The sequence below is a fragment of the Podarcis melisellensis genome (assembly GCF_964234715.1).
Source record: "Podarcis melisellensis genome assembly, chromosome: 14".
Classification (NCBI taxonomy): Eukaryota; Metazoa; Chordata; class Lepidosauria; order Squamata; family Lacertidae; genus Podarcis; species Podarcis melisellensis.
The window spans coordinates 25,296,811-25,314,308 of NC_138546.1; the positions used below are offsets into that span (position 1 = coordinate 25,296,811).

At 55.8% G+C, this 17,498-nt stretch overlaps 3 protein-coding genes across 7 annotated transcripts in view; 1 reads left to right on the forward strand and 2 right to left on the reverse strand.

Moving 5' to 3' along the window:
- Positions 1-222: 222 nt before the first annotated feature.
- GDPGP1 (GDP-D-glucose phosphorylase 1) lies at positions 223-2,201 on the reverse strand (the record flags this gene model as incomplete). Its single annotated transcript, XM_081888138.1, is given in 3 exon segments — positions 223-1,578; positions 1,943-2,185; positions 2,187-2,201. Coding segments are annotated over 3 exon segments (1,470 nt in total). The 3' UTR covers positions 223-366.
- A 90-nt stretch (positions 2,202-2,291) lies between these two features.
- CIB1 (calcium and integrin binding 1) lies at positions 2,292-7,659 on the forward strand. Its single transcript, XM_081888137.1, has 7 exons — positions 2,292-2,888; positions 3,270-3,304; positions 3,924-4,026; positions 4,791-4,944; positions 6,241-6,359; positions 6,507-6,595; positions 6,791-7,659. The coding sequence occupies exons 1-7, from the start codon at positions 2,838-2,840 to the stop codon at positions 6,810-6,812; spliced, it is 573 nt and encodes a 190-aa protein (XP_081744263.1). The 5' UTR covers positions 2,292-2,837; the 3' UTR covers positions 6,813-7,659.
- A 503-nt stretch (positions 7,660-8,162) lies between these two features.
- Positions 8,163-17,498, reverse strand: part of SEMA4B (semaphorin 4B) — a 36,009-nt gene continuing 26,673 nt past the window's right edge. For all 5 annotated transcript variants that reach the window (XM_081888135.1, XM_081888134.1, XM_081888132.1 and 2 more), the window contains 9 exons: positions 17,191-17,307; positions 16,321-16,478; positions 13,275-13,453; positions 12,670-12,820; positions 12,212-12,425; positions 11,170-11,285; positions 10,503-10,669; positions 10,283-10,368; positions 8,163-9,871 (listed from right to left, as the gene is read on the reverse strand). In XM_081888135.1, the coding sequence (XP_081744261.1) occupies positions 9,084-9,871; positions 10,283-10,368; positions 10,503-10,669; positions 11,170-11,285; positions 12,212-12,425; positions 12,670-12,820; positions 13,275-13,453; positions 16,321-16,478; positions 17,191-17,307 (1,976 nt within the window). In that variant the 3' untranslated portion in view covers positions 8,163-9,083. The remainder of the gene's footprint in view (positions 9,872-10,282; positions 10,369-10,502; positions 10,670-11,169; positions 11,286-12,211; positions 12,426-12,669; positions 12,821-13,274; positions 13,454-16,320; positions 16,479-17,190; positions 17,308-17,498) is intronic.

Consider the following 17,498-nt stretch of genomic DNA (forward strand, 5'->3'; position numbering starts at 1 on the left):
AAGATTCCTACCTGGTACCTTAGAGATCTCACACCTGACATTGTAGACCAGAGGTAACAAGCGTGGTGCCCACCTAGATGTGGACTTTGATTCCCTTAATTGGTTATGTTGGCAACTCCTGGGGTGCACAATACTGAGCTAAATGGTCTGATTCCGTGTAAGCACTTTAAGGAAAGCAAATATTGTGTTACAGCTTGTGAGTCAAAAGAACAAAGGCGGGAATTCAGTTGAATTTATGCTTTAATGACCAGCAATTTTGCATGTCCTCCTACCATGGTATTTGTGGGTAAACAAGGTCTCTCTCCCCTCCTTACTGAACCGGCACACATTAGCAGAATTTCCAGAAGCACAACCATCCCTGTGACATCACTCTTTGAGGAGGGCCACCAGCTCACACTGGAGCTGGGAAAACAGAGAGTCTGGGAGGAGACATTTCTGAAGGGTGTGAATGGCCAGTGCTTCTGTGAGACTCTCAAAATCTTGGGCAGTTTTGATGGGCAGGTGCCCTGCCAACTCGCAGAGAGCCACATTGAATGCAGACTCTTCTTTGGTACCAAAACAGGATTTCCTGGCCCAGACTATGATCCGGATTCCAGGTCGGGCTCCTGAGTGGACGGGCCCCTCTGGTTTAGCACCCCTGGTTATGAACAGGTTGTGAGCGATCTCCTTCTTTACCAGATAGTTGGTGACCTGGCAAACACGCTCTGCCAGCTCCTCTAACTGCTGCCCCTCACTATAGAAGACGAAGCAGGGAACTGGGACCTCCTGCAGCAGATAGAAGTTTGCTTCGGGCAGGAGAGGCTCACAGGAGGCTGATTCAACCAGCAGCTCCCAGTTCAAGTAAAAGCCATGCAGGTGCAAGTGGTTGACCGAGGCAAACGCCCCAAGGCTGTTGAAACCCACACGGAAGCCAGGGTGGCCACTGAGGAGGACAGCATCCAGGCCAAAGCAGATGACCTGTGGGGTGAGGATCTGTGGCAATGAGAGTGTGTGATCAGGGATGAGAAGGACGTGCCCAAACTCCAAAGGGCTGACATTGATCACGACAAGGACAAAGGCAGAGCCAGGCGGAAACTGAGCGCCCGCAAAGCAGGGCCTGGAGGACGTCTGGCCCCTAGACATGCCAAAGAGAATCTCCTCAGGCCGGATTTTGCTGAAGTTGAACTGCTGGGGGTCAAATCTCTGCTGGATGCTTTGGATCTCCTGGGGTTTCCTCCTCTCTGACCCCCTTTGGATGTTCAGCTGGGCCACAAATCCTACCATCCCTGGCAGGATCCGAGTCTGCAGCTCCTCCAAGTAGTAGCGGAAGAGTCCCCGGTTCTGTCTGTCCTTCCAGCCTGACTGAAGAACTCTGTCAAAGCGGGACATGGTGTGGCCAGCGGGTCCACGATTCCCTCTGTTTTCCTGCCACTCTACTCCACTCAGCACAAAGTCCCTCTCGTCATAGGTAAAAACCTCTGCAGGGGAGAGATCGGAGCCCTTTTGAGATTGGGGTCTCAGAGGTTCATGGCCGGTGGGGCCAAGCTCCATGGTTAGGGTGGAGGCAACCAGAGGCTCCTCTGCTGCTCTGAAATAGAACTAAGAAAGACAGAAGAGCCCGCATTAGAGAGAGCCACAATGAAACCCCAGAGACCTGTTCTTGGTTGCTTTCAGTGCCTGCAATTCGGCTGGGTAACTCAGCTCTGGACTGGGAGGCCAAACATATGTGGAGGAGGAGTCTGAGGCTGGCACCACCAGCTCTTCCTTTGCAAACGCCAACCTGGTACCCTCCTGATGTTTGGGGGCTGATGGGAGTTGTAGTCAAAAACAAATGGAGGCACCAGGATGGCAAAGGCAGACTTACTGGGCATAGCTGTCAACGTTTTCCTTTTCTTAAGGGAAATTCCCTTATTCCAAATAGGATTCCTCGCAAGAAAAGGGAAAAGTTGACAGCTATGCTTACTGGGTCAGTGTGAAGGATGAAACTCCCCACCCCATTCCTGCTCTGTGGCCCTGCTGGGCTGTACGTTTCCTGAAAGCACAAGAAATAGGGGGGAGTCCAGGCAGCGCCAGTGGGTGCCCTCCACTCCTCGACCATGGCGTCCCCCTCTGGCTTCTTAACGCACAGGGGGCTCGCCAGCCCCAGCCTCGGTTGGCGAAAAAGCTCGGCGTGCTCCGGGTCGCGTCCAGAGGGTCGCCGCCTGGGAGATCCGCAGCAGCATCGCCAGGAGGGGAGGCCGCCCAGGGCTCAGACTGCAGCCTCCCCGCTGCCCCACAAGCAACACAGCCCGGCCCGCTCCTAGCCTCCTACCTCTCCTGGGCGCCGCAGACGAAGTCCGGTCGTATTCCTCTCTCTTCTTCCTCACCTGCCGCCGCCGTGCTGCTCACGTCGGACTGCCGGTGGGCCACGTGGCCGCGTCCCGGGCGGCGCTTCCTTAGACGCTGTCGTCGGGCGGGACTGGCAGCAGCGTCGACTGATCTGGGGAAGGAAGCCCATCACCGGCTTGGCCACAGCGCGGGATGCCATCGCTGCTGATTCCCCCTCGACGGCTCCGACCGCCGGAGCTTAATCTGGTGCGGGGAGCGGTGGGAGAGGGGGCCTCCATCCATCCTGTCCTAACTGGCCGGCCGGCGAGCGGAGGAGGGGATGCCTCGGAGTCTCCCAGCAGCGACGCATCCCGGGACACCCCACCCCCCGCAACGGGCCATGCCGGGCTTCGCCTGCCTCCTTTCGGAATGGGCGGGGCTACGGAGTGGTTGCCTGGCGACAGTGACGTCCCGTCGAGGGGAGTGGAGAGGAGGAGGAGGAGGAGACAAGGAAGTTCCCGGAGTTTGCTTCAAGTTGTACCGTCGTCGCCATGGGGGCCTCCGGCAGCCGCCTACCCCGAGACCTTCTGGGGGAATACCAGGTACCCTCTCCCGCCTCGTCCCTTCGCTGTGCAGCTTGCTGGGCCGCCTTTGTCCGAGGACGGGGTGGGTGGGGGCTATGGACGCCTTCGCTGGGCTCTCGTTTGGCGGGGTGGGGGTGGAGCTGAGAGGCAGAAGTTGTGTGTGGGCGTCAGCTCCCCCCCCCAGAGGGCTTCCCTCCAGATGTGGCGGGACTCCAGCTCATCCCTGTTGCCCATAGATGGTGCAGGCTTCTGGGAGGAGGAGTCCAGCCACGTCTGGAGGGCAGCCCCAGGGCGCGGGGCAGACTGGTGAGGGGGGCATGATGGGACCCCTCCACCCCTCCCTCTTCTCCAGCAGACTAACCTTCTCTCCCTCCTTTCTGCCCCCTTCCGCTTTCCTAGGAGCTGACCTTCTTGACCAAGCAAGAGATCCTGCTGTGAGTATATATCCTACTGCTTCGTGAGGCTCTTTCTAGGGCGCCTGGGTGTGAGCAGTGGGGAGACAGGCTTCCCAACGACCCTGCCATTGCTGAGCAAGCTTGCCTGACTCTCGAGAGCATTGCAGGGGGTTGGAGTAGATGACCCTTGGTGACCCTTCCCGCTCTGCAGTTCTATGATTTTAAGGTAGCCAAGCCATTTCTACTGGCACAGGGAGGGGCTGGAGATACCAGCAGGGGTTGAACTGGGTGTCCCATCACTGAGCTGCCGTGGCCCTCCCTCTCCCCTGGGAATGCCAAGGTCCAGTCCCCTCTCCCTGGCCTCAGCCCTGGGTTGACAGACGGACTTTGCTCAAGGGTTCAGAGGCACCTGCAGCTTCACCTGGAGGGATGTGGTGATGACAGTGGGAATTCCTCAAGCTGAGTGTGGATAGATAAGTGGGATAAGGAGGAGGGCACTGCCAGGCATAGGGCAGCACAGGAAAAACACCCTCCCCCCCCACCAAAGAGAGGAGGAGCTGGTGCTGCAGGGCTGATGGAAAGCTGGCGCCAGCTGGGCAGGGCATCCGTCCAGGGAGGAAGGAACTTGGCTGGCATTGCCCGCTATCTTCTCTTCCAGGGCCCACAAGCGATTCAGTGAACTGCTGCCCAAGGAGGACCGGGATCAGGCTTTCACCACAAGGATTCCCAAGAGCAAGATCTTGATGCTGCCTGAACTGCGGGTATGCTGGGAGGGGAGGGGAACACTGTTTGCCTCTCAGACAAGGTCTGTACAGGATAAATGTTTATTGTTCTGTCACCCATACAAAAGACTGCAGCTGGGTGCATCCAAGAGCTGTGGCTGGGTTGCACATCCCATCTATTTGCTAGTGAGCCCAACTCATTGTTTTGTTTTTAGATATGTAGAGCCCTAAAGGCAGTCTTCTCCCTCCTTGTATTGTCCAGTCTGTGATTTGAGATCTGCCAGGATGGCCATCTTGGGGGTACCATCACCAAACAAGGTCCTGGGTGCTGGGACTCAGGTTTCTCGGTGGTGACACCCTGGTTGTGGAACAATCACATCCTCCAGTAAGCTGGTGCCTTCCTCTAGGTCTTTTGAATTTAGGCCTGTATAGTGAAGAGGGAGCACGAGGGGGGTGATCTTTGTACTATACTGTAAACTGCAGATATTTGTCTGAATTTTTGACTGGATTTATGTAGTTTTTACTGTTGGGACCTGTCCTGAAATCATTTATAATGAAAGTGGGGATATAAGTATTGCAAATAAATCTAATCTCTGATAATTGGTTGTGTAGGCTGGGGGCAGGGGGCATCCAGCATCACTTGGAGGGTCCAACACATTTCTCCATCCCTGCCATGGGTAGATCTGTAGGGCCAGTTTGCTGGTATGGGTTTAGCCTTCTGTTTCTTCGTACCTGCACTGGCTTTGGATAACACACTGGAGGAAGCTCCTTACAGCCCCCCCCATCCCTCTTTGTGCTTCCAGGCAAACCCCTTCCGGCACCGCATTTGCCACGTCTTCTCTACCACGGATGACAGGGAAGGCGGCCTGTCCTTTGAGGACTTTCTGGACATGCTGAGTGTCTTCAGCGACTCTGCAACGCCAGAGATCAAATCGCATTACGCCTTCCGCATCTTTGGTGAGTTCCAGCCTGGTTGGGGCTTAGTCTGCGAGAGAGAAAGCGGAAGCACTTTGTTGGGAGACTTTCTGTGAGCTGAGAGTGTAGCTGTACTCTCTTTGAAAGAGCTGAAATGCAAGAGCCGCACGGGGATACGTATTGGCACACAGTGTGCAAAAGGAGCTTATGGGATTCAAAGCCTCAAGACAGGGTGGTGCTGGCTTCCCAGCAGCTTGGTCAAAGGATCAGAAAAATTTGAGGATTGATGGCTACCAGCAGGCATGGGTGAAGGACCCTCTCTACATCTGGAGGTGGCATATCTCCTTGCTTACCCCATGTTTGGAAGGGGTCAGTTAGAAGTGGCTTTTATCTCCCTTGCTTGGGCACTGCTGAACTTGATGAGCAATGGGAAACCCTTCTGAACAGTCTACAGCAATTATTAAGTTTGCAGATGACACCACCATAATGGGTTTAATAAGAGGTGGAGACGAATCAGTGTATAGAGGGGAGGTCCAAAAAAATATCTACATGGTGCCTAGAGAACAACTTGCACCTTAATATCAGCAAGACAAAGGAGATGGTGTTGGACTTTCAGAGGAAGAGAGGAGAACTAGCCCTGCTGTACATCGGGGAGGGCTGTGTGGAGAGAGTCTCTTCCTTTAAATCCCTAGGAGTTTATCTCGGTGAAGACCTTACTTGGAAAATAAATACAACCCAGGTGGTTAAGAAAGCCCAACAGAGACTCCATCTCCTCAGAGTCTTGCGGAAGAACAATGTCAATCAACATCTGATGATCTCCTTCTACTGGTCAACAATAGAAAGTGTCTTTTCATACTGCATCACAGTGTGGTATGCTGGTTTGACATCATCTGATAGGAAGTGCCTATCTCTATTCCCTCTGGTGGTGAATACAGCACAAGATATTATGGGCTGTCCCGTGAATCCACTAGATGAAATAGCGGAATAAGGTTGCCTCAGGAGAGTAAGGAAAATTCTCAGGGATGATTCACACCCTGGCCAGCACTTTCTTGATCTCCTGCCCTCAGGCAGAAGATACAGAAGCATGATTAGTCGCACCAACAGGGTAAAGAACAGCTTCTATCCGTGGGCTGTTAGGCTGCTGAATGAAAAGATAACAACAGGGCAACTGACTTTCGGGTTAGGTGTGTGTGTGTCAGTAAACGAGGGGAATTAAGAATAAGAGAGCTGAGTGGGGAATGCTCGTGTAATCTCACAGTATACAAGTTGTACAAGTGACAATAAAGTATTTCAATTTCAATTCAATTTTCAAATTCTGTTCTCCTCCCGCACCCTCAGATTTTGATGATGATGGAACTCTTGACAAGAAGGATTTGGAGAACTTGGTGAATTGCCTGACGGGGGAAGGTGAGGACAGCAGGCTGAGTGCCATGGAGATGGACCAGCTCATCCAGAACGTGAGTACCAGCCAAGGTGGGGCTACTGCTGCTGGGGAGCTGGGTTTGAGTTCTCACCTCTCTCCCTGGGTGGGGTGAAGAGGAAGGTCGGCCCAATCTGGGAACTGCTGCTGCTTTTGCCCCACGAGGCTCCTTTGTTTCCATCAGATCTTGGAGGAGTCCGATATCGACAAAGACGGGACCATCAACCTCTCCGAGTTCCAGCACATAATTTCCCGCTCCCCAGACTTCACCAGGTAGCTTCTGCCCTTCCCTTGCTTCACTTGGGGTTGGGCTTGCTCCCTGGTTGACCAGCTAGCTCACAGCCAGGGGTGTGTGCATGTGTGAATGCTTCAGGAGCCTGCTCTGGGAGTATTCTGCCTACGAGCTCCTGCGGTCCCAAGTTTGCAAAATCAAACTCATTATTCCTCCTCTTCCCTTTTCTCTCCCAGTTCCTTCAAAATTGTGCTCTGATTCCTCCTACTTCTCCCTCCCGCTGGAAGATGCCTCCACCTCTCTACAGAGGGAACAAACCACTTCTTTCTAACCACCCGAGGACAGCTGTGCCAAGGGGAAGATCCTGCCTTGCAACCCCACCCAAGCTCTAGGTCCGGACAGCAACCAGGCTCTTGACAGGGTGGGGTGTCTTTGAGCCTCACCCCCCCCACTACTGTTCTTGAGGAGATGGCTGTGGAGCAAGGCATGCTGGGAGCCATGGTCTGTACTCTTGACTTCTTGCTTCACTGCAGCCTGGGACAGGGAAGATCCCAGCTGAGTGCTGAGCACTGGACTCTTCTCGGCTGCATCAGAGAAGTCACACTCCAAGGAGGTTTCTATCCTGGGCGACGACGATCATTATTCCCTGGCGCTACTGTACCTACACTGACATTCCCACCGACTCCGTGCCTTTGCTGCAGCAGGGACTGCCTGCAACTCTGCCTGTCTCTTTGTGAGCCCTGGACTGGCTTTCGCACCCTGGGAAACGGACAGCAGCTCCTAACGATTGCCCACTCCTTTGCAAACTCTTTCCAGCTTCTCACCTTCCCCACTTGGAGATCAGCTGTTGGGAGAGCAGTTGGTGCAAAGACAAGTACAGTCCCCACTGCTGGCCCACTTGTGATATAGGCAGGTTGGGGTGGGGTGTTGGATCTGAATTTTGTGGCCAGTTATTTGAGCTGGCGGAGGGGGCTGGGGTTGGGGGCGCACTTGCAAGCCCGAGGCTGGTGGCTGTTTCCGAAAGCCTTAAATCTCCACCCTCTTTTTACAAAACCTGTTGTGATCTTGTTTCTACACTGCTACTAATAAAACTCAGGACCTGGCACCTATAAGTCCCCTGGCCTGCTTTTGTTTACCCCCTCAGTGGAGAGAGGACTAAGCCCAGGTTGGCAGAGTGCAAGAAGTGACTGCATCTGCCCCTCGTGACAAGAGTGGGAAAGGCTGCTGGAGCAAGCTCCTCTACTGCCTCCTCCAACAAGGCTTGTCCCCTGCTCCTTCTACCCTTTGATCTTTGCCCCATTCGGAACCACTTCTAGTCATGCAGCCAGAAAGAGACAGGCGGTGGGGGTAGGGAGGATTCCTGCGTTGCCCACAGGAGCAGCAGCAGCAGCCATTCTGCCCAGATAGTAGAGGCTGAGGCTTTGCCCATAGGTATGTGCCATAGCTCCCAGCGCTCAAGGGGCACACAGGAATGCTGGTGGGACCTGGAGGCTCCAAAGCCCACACCCTGCTACCGGAGCTGCCAGGGAGGGTTGAGAGGCAGGGATCAGGGAGCCTTGGCTGCTGTGAGAAGGCTGGGCAGTGTCGAGAGACGTCAGGTCCAAGCTGTTGTCAAAGGAGACGTCAACTTTTATGTAAAAATAAACACAACCAACACACAAGGCTTGTGCAAGTGCACTTGTGGGAAGCGTGGGGGTGCGCTGGGGCTGCTGTTGCGAGTGGCCAAGCCAGGGCCTGCCCTTCCACATACCTGGCCCGGGCAGGAGGCAGCTCTGTGCTGGAGCCCAGGCAGAATTCACAGTGGCAGACAGCCAAACCTAGAGTGCGCAGGAGTCAGAAGGGCAGGCCTGGTATCTGTGTTCGGTGGGCGTTGTGTCCCTGTCCCCTCGCAACATGGCACCTGAGCCCCACTCTCACACTTCCACACACCAAGCAAACACCCTAAACATTCAACAGGTTCTCCCCCTAACCCCACAGAGTTCACGAAAAGCCAGACTCCACCCCATGCACACAACACAACACACCCACCCATTGAGAGAGCTTGCAGGTGCCACTCCTTGGCCCAGAGGGTGCTCTCTTTGGAAGGAAGTGCAGGAATGGGGCAGGCCAAGGGCAGGGCCTCCTTCTGCAGCCTCCTTGCAGTCTCTCGTCCTGCCCCAGCCCAGTGGGGCTTGGGTCTGGCTCCTCTGACCTAGGACGACAGCCCGGGCCAAAGTGTCTCCCCTTCTGCCCAGCTGAGCATCCTTGCAGCAGCTGGGGAGCAGGCCAGCCCTGCTCCTCAAGGCTTAGGAGTGCCCGCTCTGCTCTCTGCAGGTTCCGGCCGTTGTTTGCAAGGAGTCCAGGGCAGCGCAGAGACACACAGGTGCCCCAGCACAGGGCGAGGGGACACGGCCCAAGTGCCCAACACTGCAGGGCCTCTTCTGTCCGTTCACAGTCTGTAGGGCAGTTCTGGTTTGGGCGGGGGCACCAGGAGCTCCTGGTTCCTCGGAAGGCTCAGCACAGCAGGGTCTGTGGATGCAACAATGCGGCTCATACGACTGAGTCCCGGATCTCGGAGCCGAGGCGCACACGCGGCCGCTGGGTGGGAGTCAACACCTCCACGACGCTTTCGTGGACGCTGAGTGGGCGTCGGTCGGACTCCGAGAAGGCCACGCTGGGCTGCGTCGCCGGAGCGGCATGCAGAGGGGTGTTGGCCGCGTGGCTGTCGTGGAGGGCCTGGTAGCCCTTGTGGTCTAGGATGGCACTGGGCGTATGGGCCCCGTTGAGGGGCAAGTTCTCTGCGGGAAGCCCCATCTTGCGGGGTTTCTTGGGATGGGCGCTGGTGCACTTGCCCTGCTTGAGGAAGGTCTTCACGGCATTGCGGTGCCGGTGCAACACAAAGAGGGTCAGGAGCGTCACGGTGACGGCAAAGGCCACACACATCACCAGGAACTCCGTCCAGTAGGTCTTGCCCTCCAGCAGAGCTGACATGCTGCTCCCCGCGGCTGCCGCTGAGACGCTCCTGGAGGTGCTGATGGTCTCCAGGGGGTTCTGGAGGGGCACGATCCGGGCTCCCAGAGTGGGCTCGACCCGCACGCAGTAACTGGCCATCAGCTGCCAGAATCCGCCCTCCTGCGACCAGCAGTCATAGCGTCCCGCCTGGGCCGGGCTGCCCATCAGCACCAGCTCTCCTTTGGGAAGCACCAGGACAGCCGAGGTGTTGATGGCAACCCCATTGTGCAACCAGTGCCGAGAAGCCAGGTTGGAGAGCTGCGGGCAAGGGAGCGTCTGCACAGCGCTGGAGCCCAAGATCACCACCGCCTGGCACGGGGGCTCTTCTGCAGAGGGGAGAGAAGGGACACCCACCAGTCAGGCCCCGGGTGCCACAGGGAGGCTGCCAGGCAGCCGAGCCCAGGAGACCCAGTGTGGTGTCGGACTGGGGCCTGGGAGACCAGAGTTCAAATCCCCTCACCCCCATCAAATTCACTGGCCAGTCACTGTCTCTCAGCCTAGTCTACCTCACAGGGTTGTTCTGAGGATAAAATTGTGGGGAACAGAAGAATGTATGCCACCTTGAGCTGCTTGAGGGAAAGGTGGAATATAAATGTGATAAATAAATAAGTTGCTGGAGAGACTCTAGGTCAGCAGGCAGGACAGAGCCAGAAAGAGAGTGCCTGTAACCCCTCATCTCATTTTCCCTCTTTTGTTCCCAGAGTTCTCAAAGCCCCCACCCCAGCTTTGGTCTTTACCTGTGGCTGAGTGGCTGGACTGCCCATTGCCCGTCTGGCAAAGCTGGGTGGCATCAGCCCCTTCGATGTCCTGAAGCCAGCTGGATCTGGTGAGAGATGGAGGCAGCAATGGTGAAGGGAGAGGCAAGGAGGGAGGGGGCAGAGGCCACCCATGGGTTGAGGGGGAGGGGGAGGAAGGAGGTGGGCATCCCCTCTTAGGCCTGGTGGAAGAAGCACTCACCCTGCATGGGGCCATGAGCGGTCTGGGAGAAGCGGAATGCAGGCCCCTCCGCTCCAGATGCAGAAGGGGTCCCGAGACAGGATGCATTCGGCACAGGTCCGGTACATGCTGCAGTTGGAGAGCGGCACTTGGACGAGCGCAGTGTAGGAGGCAGCGTAAAGGAGGCCCTGCGGGGAGGAGCTAAGTCAGGCTCGTTCCACAGAGCAGGCCCACCGTGCCCCCTGCAGGTCACTTGTCAGAGGGTCTCCAGCGGCCACAAGCCAGGCATGCAGCACCTGACCCCTGTGGGCAGAGCAGCTGGCCACCAGGCAACAGAAGCTCTCAAAACCAGCCCTTGTCCTGCCCACTGTGCCTAGCTAAGGGGTCCCTGCTGGTTCAGAAGTATCTGCCTGAGTCCAGGCTAGCACAGAGCAACATTTCTGGGAAGGAGTGGAGGCAAGATATGGCACAGCTTTCCCTCCAGAGACCCCAGGTGCCCACGCAGATCAAGGCAAGGGTGGATCTACAGCAGCCACTGAGGAGGGAACCCTCGCTTTGAAGCTCAGGGCTGAGTCCTCTTGGAAGGCACACAATCCCCAAACTGGCCACTTCCCTCTCCCGTGTAGACGACTTCCCTCTTCTGATGAGGATGCTGGCGGGAGTTTCCCAGGATGCCCCTCTGTCTTACCTGGGCAGGGTCCAGAAGCAGCTTGAGGACAGGCTGCCCAGCAGGGAAGAGCTGGATCTCTTCAATGATCTGGACCTGCTGCTCCATCACCACGGCCTTGTGCAGCCAGCCGTCATCTGAAAGCAGAAAGGGGAGCCCAGCGATGAGGGCCAGGGCAAACAGCTGTCTCCCACCTGCCGGCCAGTCCCCCACAGAAGAGCTCCATCCCTTCCCTCCTCACCTGTCCAGGGCCAGCCACAGAGAACCAAAACCTGCATGTTTGAAGTCTGGAGGTCCCAACCAAGAGCGGCCAACAGCCTTCCCAGACACCCGACGGCCTGGTCTCTCTCTCTCCTGTTGTTGGGCATGTTTCCTGCCTGCTATTCTGAGTAAGTGGAAACGGCACAGACTCCCCTTTGTGGCCAGGATGACCTTAGGTTGGGCTAGACCAAGGTTTCCCAAACTTGGGTTTCCAGCTGCTTTTGGACTACAATTCCCATCACCTCTGACCGCTGGTCCTGTTAGCTAGGGATGATGGGAGTTGTAGTCCAAAAAACAGCTGGAGACCAAAGCTTGGGAAACCCTGGGCTATCCTGTCAACAGCCTTTAAGATAAGATGTGCCTCACTCTGCAACACTCTCCCACTGACCTCTCCCACTTTTAAATTCAGCATAGTCTCTAATTCCTCTCCCACCTTTTTGGGCCTGATCCAGACCCCTCACTAGGTGTCTTAAAGAATCGCAACACACAGGACAAATTGAAACAGGGAAAATTCTGAAGGCAGAAGCAAGAACAAAGAAGCCAGCTATAGAATGAGAGAATTGGAGTGTAATAATAATAATAATAATAATAATAATAATAATAATAATAATAATGTGTGTGTGTAAAATAAGGATATATTATATCCAGGAAGTGCAGGTAAGAGGCAGCCAGCACCTTGGGGGGTCCATCCTTCCCCTTGCCCAGCTATGAACCATCTCTTCCTCCTCCTGACATTCCAGCCATTGCAGGAGGGCCTCCCCCTGCCTCCCTCTTCCCAGCCGCCGCCGCTGCCACCACCCACCTGTGCCCAAGAACAAGACATCGTAGGCCCGGTGCAGGCCTTGGACACGCTGGACGCTGATCTGCTGGTAGCGGGCATGACCCTGCAGGAGGAAGAGTGGCTGGCTCCGAATGGGGCTGCTCATCAGGAAGTGGTCCTTGAGGTAGTTGAGCACCCGGTCAGGCATCTGGAGTGAGGAGGTTATCTTCATCCGCCGGGCCTGGCTGTTAATGCACTGTGGGCAGGGGGATTAAAAGGAAAGAGCCATCTTGAAGCGAAGGGGTGCATGGCAGCAGCAGCAGCAGCTTAAGTTGTCCAGCACTGGACTGTGGCAGCCCCTACCCTCTGCAGGATCTCAGGCAAAAGCCAAAGGCAGCCTGGTAGCCTTCAAGGTGGAGGGCAGGCAGACCCACCAGCATCAGTCCCAAGGCCTTCCCGCCCCCAAGCCCATGGAGCTGGTTGCTGGGTGATGGACATACCGCTCCAGGCCGGGGCTCCGGCACAGGGTGGGTGTCCGTGTACCACTGTTGGGTCTCCCGGTTGACTTCCTTGTACAGCCCACTGAAGGCTTCCTCCACATCCGCCATGGAGAAGGCACAGACTGCAGCTCCCCCAGCGCCCTTCCTGTCCCTGGGAGAGAGGAGGAAGGAGAAGGAGGGTCAAGGATGGGACAGTCAAGAAAGAAGAATGAGAGATTTAAACGACTATAACCTCACTTGTCATTTGATATAATTTTGTTTGATCTATATGCAGGAGCTGGCAAATGCACAGCTGAGGGACGAGGAATTTGCTAAAGAAAAATAGGTGTTAATTAGAGATAAATCTGTAAAATAAGCAGCATGTAAAAGGGTAAGAAGTGGAAATATCTGAAAGAGTGCAAAGCCAGTTTTTTTGGGGGGAAATGTATTAGTTTTAGTTTGGCATTGATGTGTTACACATTTGAAAAATAAAATTGATTGGCAATAAATATATAAATGGGGCAGTCAAACACCCACAGGCATGCAGAAGTAATGGGGCATGCACCAAGCGCCCTCTGCCAAGGGAACCTGGCAGCCCAGAGAGGCAGCCTCCTCTCACTGCTCACCACTGAGAGGTGAAGACCCCGTAGAAGACAGTCTCTGCCAAGTTCTCGCCTGGAGTGAGCACAAACATGTCCTGCAGCACGTTGAAGGGGAAGCCGTCCTCGGGATGTGAGCACAGCAGCTGGGCCTTCAGGAAGGTCGTCCACCGCCTCTGGAGAACCCGCTCACCCCCAACGTCGCCCTGGCAAGGAGAGAAAGGAAGGGAGGGAACGGTGAGGGGTGGTGCTGTCATGCCAAGTTGCAAGAGCTGGGCCTAGAAAAGCCACAGTGCGGCAGGAAGGACATCTAATGGGCTTTTAATTTTGGGCTTGAGACAGGCTTGGTGGAAGACGGTTAGACTTGGGGCCAAAGGAGATGTAGCTAGATGCAAATTGTACTTTCCTCCCCTCCCCACCCACCCAATGGGAGGAGGCAAGATCCTGCATCCCAGATGCTCACATCCACTTTGGTCCCAAGTTGTATCACGTTACAGAGCAGGGGCCCAGGATGCCCAGAAGAATTTCCCTGGCAGAAGAATTTGGAAACACCTGCCTTGTTTTGAGTCCTTTGAGGGTGTAACTGGATTCAATTTTATTTGCAAGACAGTCTGGGATTACACTTGCAGTAAAGGATGGTGTAGTGGTTAGAACAGTGTTTCCCAACCACTGTTCCGTGGCACACTAGTGTGCCGCGAGATGTTGCCTGGTGTGCCGCGGGAAAAATTTAAAAATTGAAAGATTTTTTTTTTTAAAGTCAAATTTTCGATTGGGGCGCCGTCACTAGATGACCCCTGGGGTTCCCTCCCTCCCTCCCGCTCTACGCCTCCCTCCTCCTCCTCCTCCTCCTCCTCCGGGGAGGCCCTTCCTGGCTCTCGGCCAAGGCTTGGCGGCTGCCACTCACTCACTCGCTCGCCCACCCGTCCCTCCATCCCTGCACCCGGCCTCTCCTCCTCTGTCCCCGGCGCGGGGGCTGCCGGGATCTGTAGTCCCCTCGCCCTTGGGCTCCGCGCCCGCGCGGGGTGCGCAAACTACGTTTCCCAGCGTGGCCTGGCGGGCCGGGTGTTTTATTTGAAGCGCTCTTCTCCCGGCCATGGAATGAGCACAGCGGCGGCAGCCGGGCGGGCAGGGGCTCTTCCGCGCAGACCCCGCACAGCCTGCCTGCGCCCTCCAGAGATCGGGCGGCAGGATGGAGCCCGGGGATCCCCGCGGAGGCGGAGCGGCGGAGGCGGAGGCTGCCCCCCAGGTAGGGCTGCGTCGGGGGTTTTTTATTTTTGCAATGCTGCATCCGCGCCGGAGGGGACGCATTGGACCGCGGGGAGACCCCTTGGGAGGCGTGCAAGGCAATGCATGCGTGCAGGCGTTGCATGGAGTGCAGTGCAATGCAATGGCAACGCGGCGCCCTGCATGCATGCATGCAACTTCCACCGGCGCTCCGGACTTGGCAGGTGAGGGGGGTGCCCAGTGGGCGGCAGAGAGAGCCGGGAGGGCGAAGGGGAGCCGCGGGGGGAGCACCGGTGCTCCCCGAGCCGAGCCCGGGGGGAAACTTCGGCGTCGTTGCGCCGGGTGTTGGAAGCGGAGGCTGGCGGGGGCCCCTCACCTGCAAAACCTGGTCACCTCTCATATATTTCGTGCATTGCATTCATCGCCCGCTTTCTCCTCCAAGGAGCTCCCGGGGGCGCGCGTGGTTCTCCCCGTGTTATCCTCGCAACAACAGCCCTGCGAGGTGGGTCAGGCGAGTGGCCCAAGGGAGCACCCAGGGATTGTCCTGGCCAGGTGGGGTGATTTGAACCCTGCTCTCTGCCCGGTCTTCGTCCTCATTTAGCCCCCACATGTGCATGACTGTGCATGACTGAGGTTTTCCCCCCTCGTCTTGGCTATGGTGTGAGTCTGTGCTGTTAATTAATGGGGTTCTGCCTTCGGAGAAGATGAGCCAGCCCTCAAGGAGGTGATTATGTAATTTGCTAGCAATTCATGTCCCTCCCGGCGTGACGCTGCGCGCTGAGGTCACGGGGCTGTGGTGTGCCTCGAGATTTTTTTCATGAAACAAGTGTGCCTTTGCCCAAAAAAGGTTGGGAAACACTGGGTTAGAACATGGGTAGGCAAACTAAGGCCCAGGGGCCAGATTCGGCCCAATCATCTTCTAAATCCGGCCTGCAGACACTCTGGGAATCAGCGTGGTTTTACATGAGTAGAATGTGTGCTTTTATTTAAAATGCATCTCTGGGTTATTTGTGGGGCACAGGAATTCGTTAATTTTAAAAATATATATATAGTCCGGCCCTCCCACATGGTCTGAGGGACAGTGGACTGGCCCCCTGCTGAAAAAGTTTGTTGACTCCTGGGTTAGAGTGTCGGGAGATCAGGGTTCAAAATCCCCACTTGGCCACAAAGCTTACTGGGTAACCTAGGGGCAATCACCATCTCTCAGCCTAGCCTACCTTACAGGGTGGTTGTGGGGATTAAATGAAGAGGAGAAGAAGCATGTAAGACACCTTGAGCTCCAGGGAGAAAGAGGTGGGATTTAAATCCAATAAATAAAAAATGCTTCAATAAAACTTTGAGAGGAACTGGTCGAAACCTGTTGTATATAAAAATCAAGTTCTCCACCTGGGACAGAAAGGTGGCTTTTAATTTTTTTTAAGCTCTCTTTCCACGCTGAACCCAGCTGGGAGCTCCTCCCAGCTGCCCCTTGCTGTTCCTGCTGGTGCCAAGAGACGGCATGAGAGAGCAAGAGATGGGCACCAGGGGACGCTGCAGGCCCAGAGAACCATCAAGGGCAGCAGCATATTGCTAGTTTATTAGTTTATGACCATTCTTCTCCCAGGGAGACGCGCTTGTAGAATCTCCTGCCTCAGGCGCCAAAATAACTCAGCCAGCCTTGGGCACAATGAACCTTGACTTAAGCGGGCAGGGAGGACCATTTACTGCTCTGGCTCAGGCAGCAAAATGTCTTAGGCTGGCCCTGGCTCAGCAGAAAGGGAGGTTTCCACCTTCTCCAAACTTTTGCAAAGAGCAAAAAGGGAAAGGGGGAAAAACATCCCGGTCCCCAAACAGACGAAGCCCTCCTTACCTTGCACACGCGGGCGATGCGTGACACAACAGTGTCTTCAAAGAAGTCAAACTCCTTGCCACTTTCGCTGAAGAAGAAGTAGATCTTGTCGTCGTCCCCCTGGGGGCTGCTGGGCGGGTGGCTCTCTCGCAGGTAGGCCGAGCCCACAAAGAAGGGATCTGTGGCACATAGGAACATAGGAAGCTGCCTTATACAGAGACAGACCATTGGTCCATCTTGCTCAGCATTACCTACACTGGCTGGCAGCAGCTCTCCAGGGTTTCAGGCAGGAGTCTCTCTGACCCCTACCTGGGGACTGAACCTGGGACTTTCCGCATGCAAGGCAGGTGCTCTGCTGCTGAGCTGCAGCCCTCCTGATGGCAGAGGCAGCCCTTTCTGCAGTTGCTCCCTCATCCCATGGATCTGGATCCAAGGAAGAGGCTTGGAGCCCCCCATCCCAATGGCGAGTCCAAACCAGAGCTGCAGAGGGTCTAACTGGTGGAAGGACACCTTGGCTTGAAGAAGGCTCTTGTGAATTCACTCCTGCCCCCAAGACCATGGGAAGGGCCAGTGAAGGTCTTGATGTCCGAGCCATTTGAGGCAACAAACATGCTCCCCAGTCATCTCACTGAGCAGCAGAGCTTCCCTGCTCACCCATCTCCGCAAAGGAGAGGACTATGGATGCCTACTAGCCAAAAGGCTCGGCTCTGCATCCACAGTCAGAGGCAGCCATGCTTCTGAATACCAGCTGCTGGAAACCGCAGGAGGGGAGAGGGCTATTCTGCTCAGATCCTGCTTGCAGGGTTTCCCTTTGGGGCCTCTGGTTGGATGATTGACTAGATGGGCCTGATCTAGAAGGCTCTTCTCATGTTCTTATGCTACCCCACACACCTTGCAGCCAGTTGAGCGAGTTCTCGGTCTTGATGGCCGGGCGACTGCCGTGACTCCGCAGGATGGTTGGCTCGTTGCCTTGGAAGTTGCTCACAGTCCCTGCATACAGTTCTCCATCTGCCAGAAAGAATCCCCATCAGGGAGACCCTCAGAGCCCTTTACCAGACGCCCAGGGACAGTCTCCTCTTCTTCAATGCTCTAGAAAGACTTGGCTGGCTCCCCTCTCCCTGCTGCATTGCAGGGGACCAGACTAGTTGACCCTTTGGGTCCTCCCCGTCTATGATTCTATGACTCTTCCAGTCCTGGGG

Excerpts from the sequence above, each read along its gene's own strand:
- CIB1 (XM_081888137.1), top strand. The coding sequence starts at position 2,838 with ATGGGGGCCTCCGGCAGCCGCCTACCCCGAGACCTTCTGGGGGAATAC. Across the intron at positions 3,305-3,923 it reads ACCAAGCAAGAGATCCTGCT|GGCCCACAAGCGATTCAGTG; the intron begins GTGAGTATATAT and ends CTTCTCTTCCAG. Across the intron at positions 6,360-6,506 it reads TGGACCAGCTCATCCAGAAC|ATCTTGGAGGAGTCCGATAT; the intron begins GTGAGTACCAGC and ends TGTTTCCATCAG.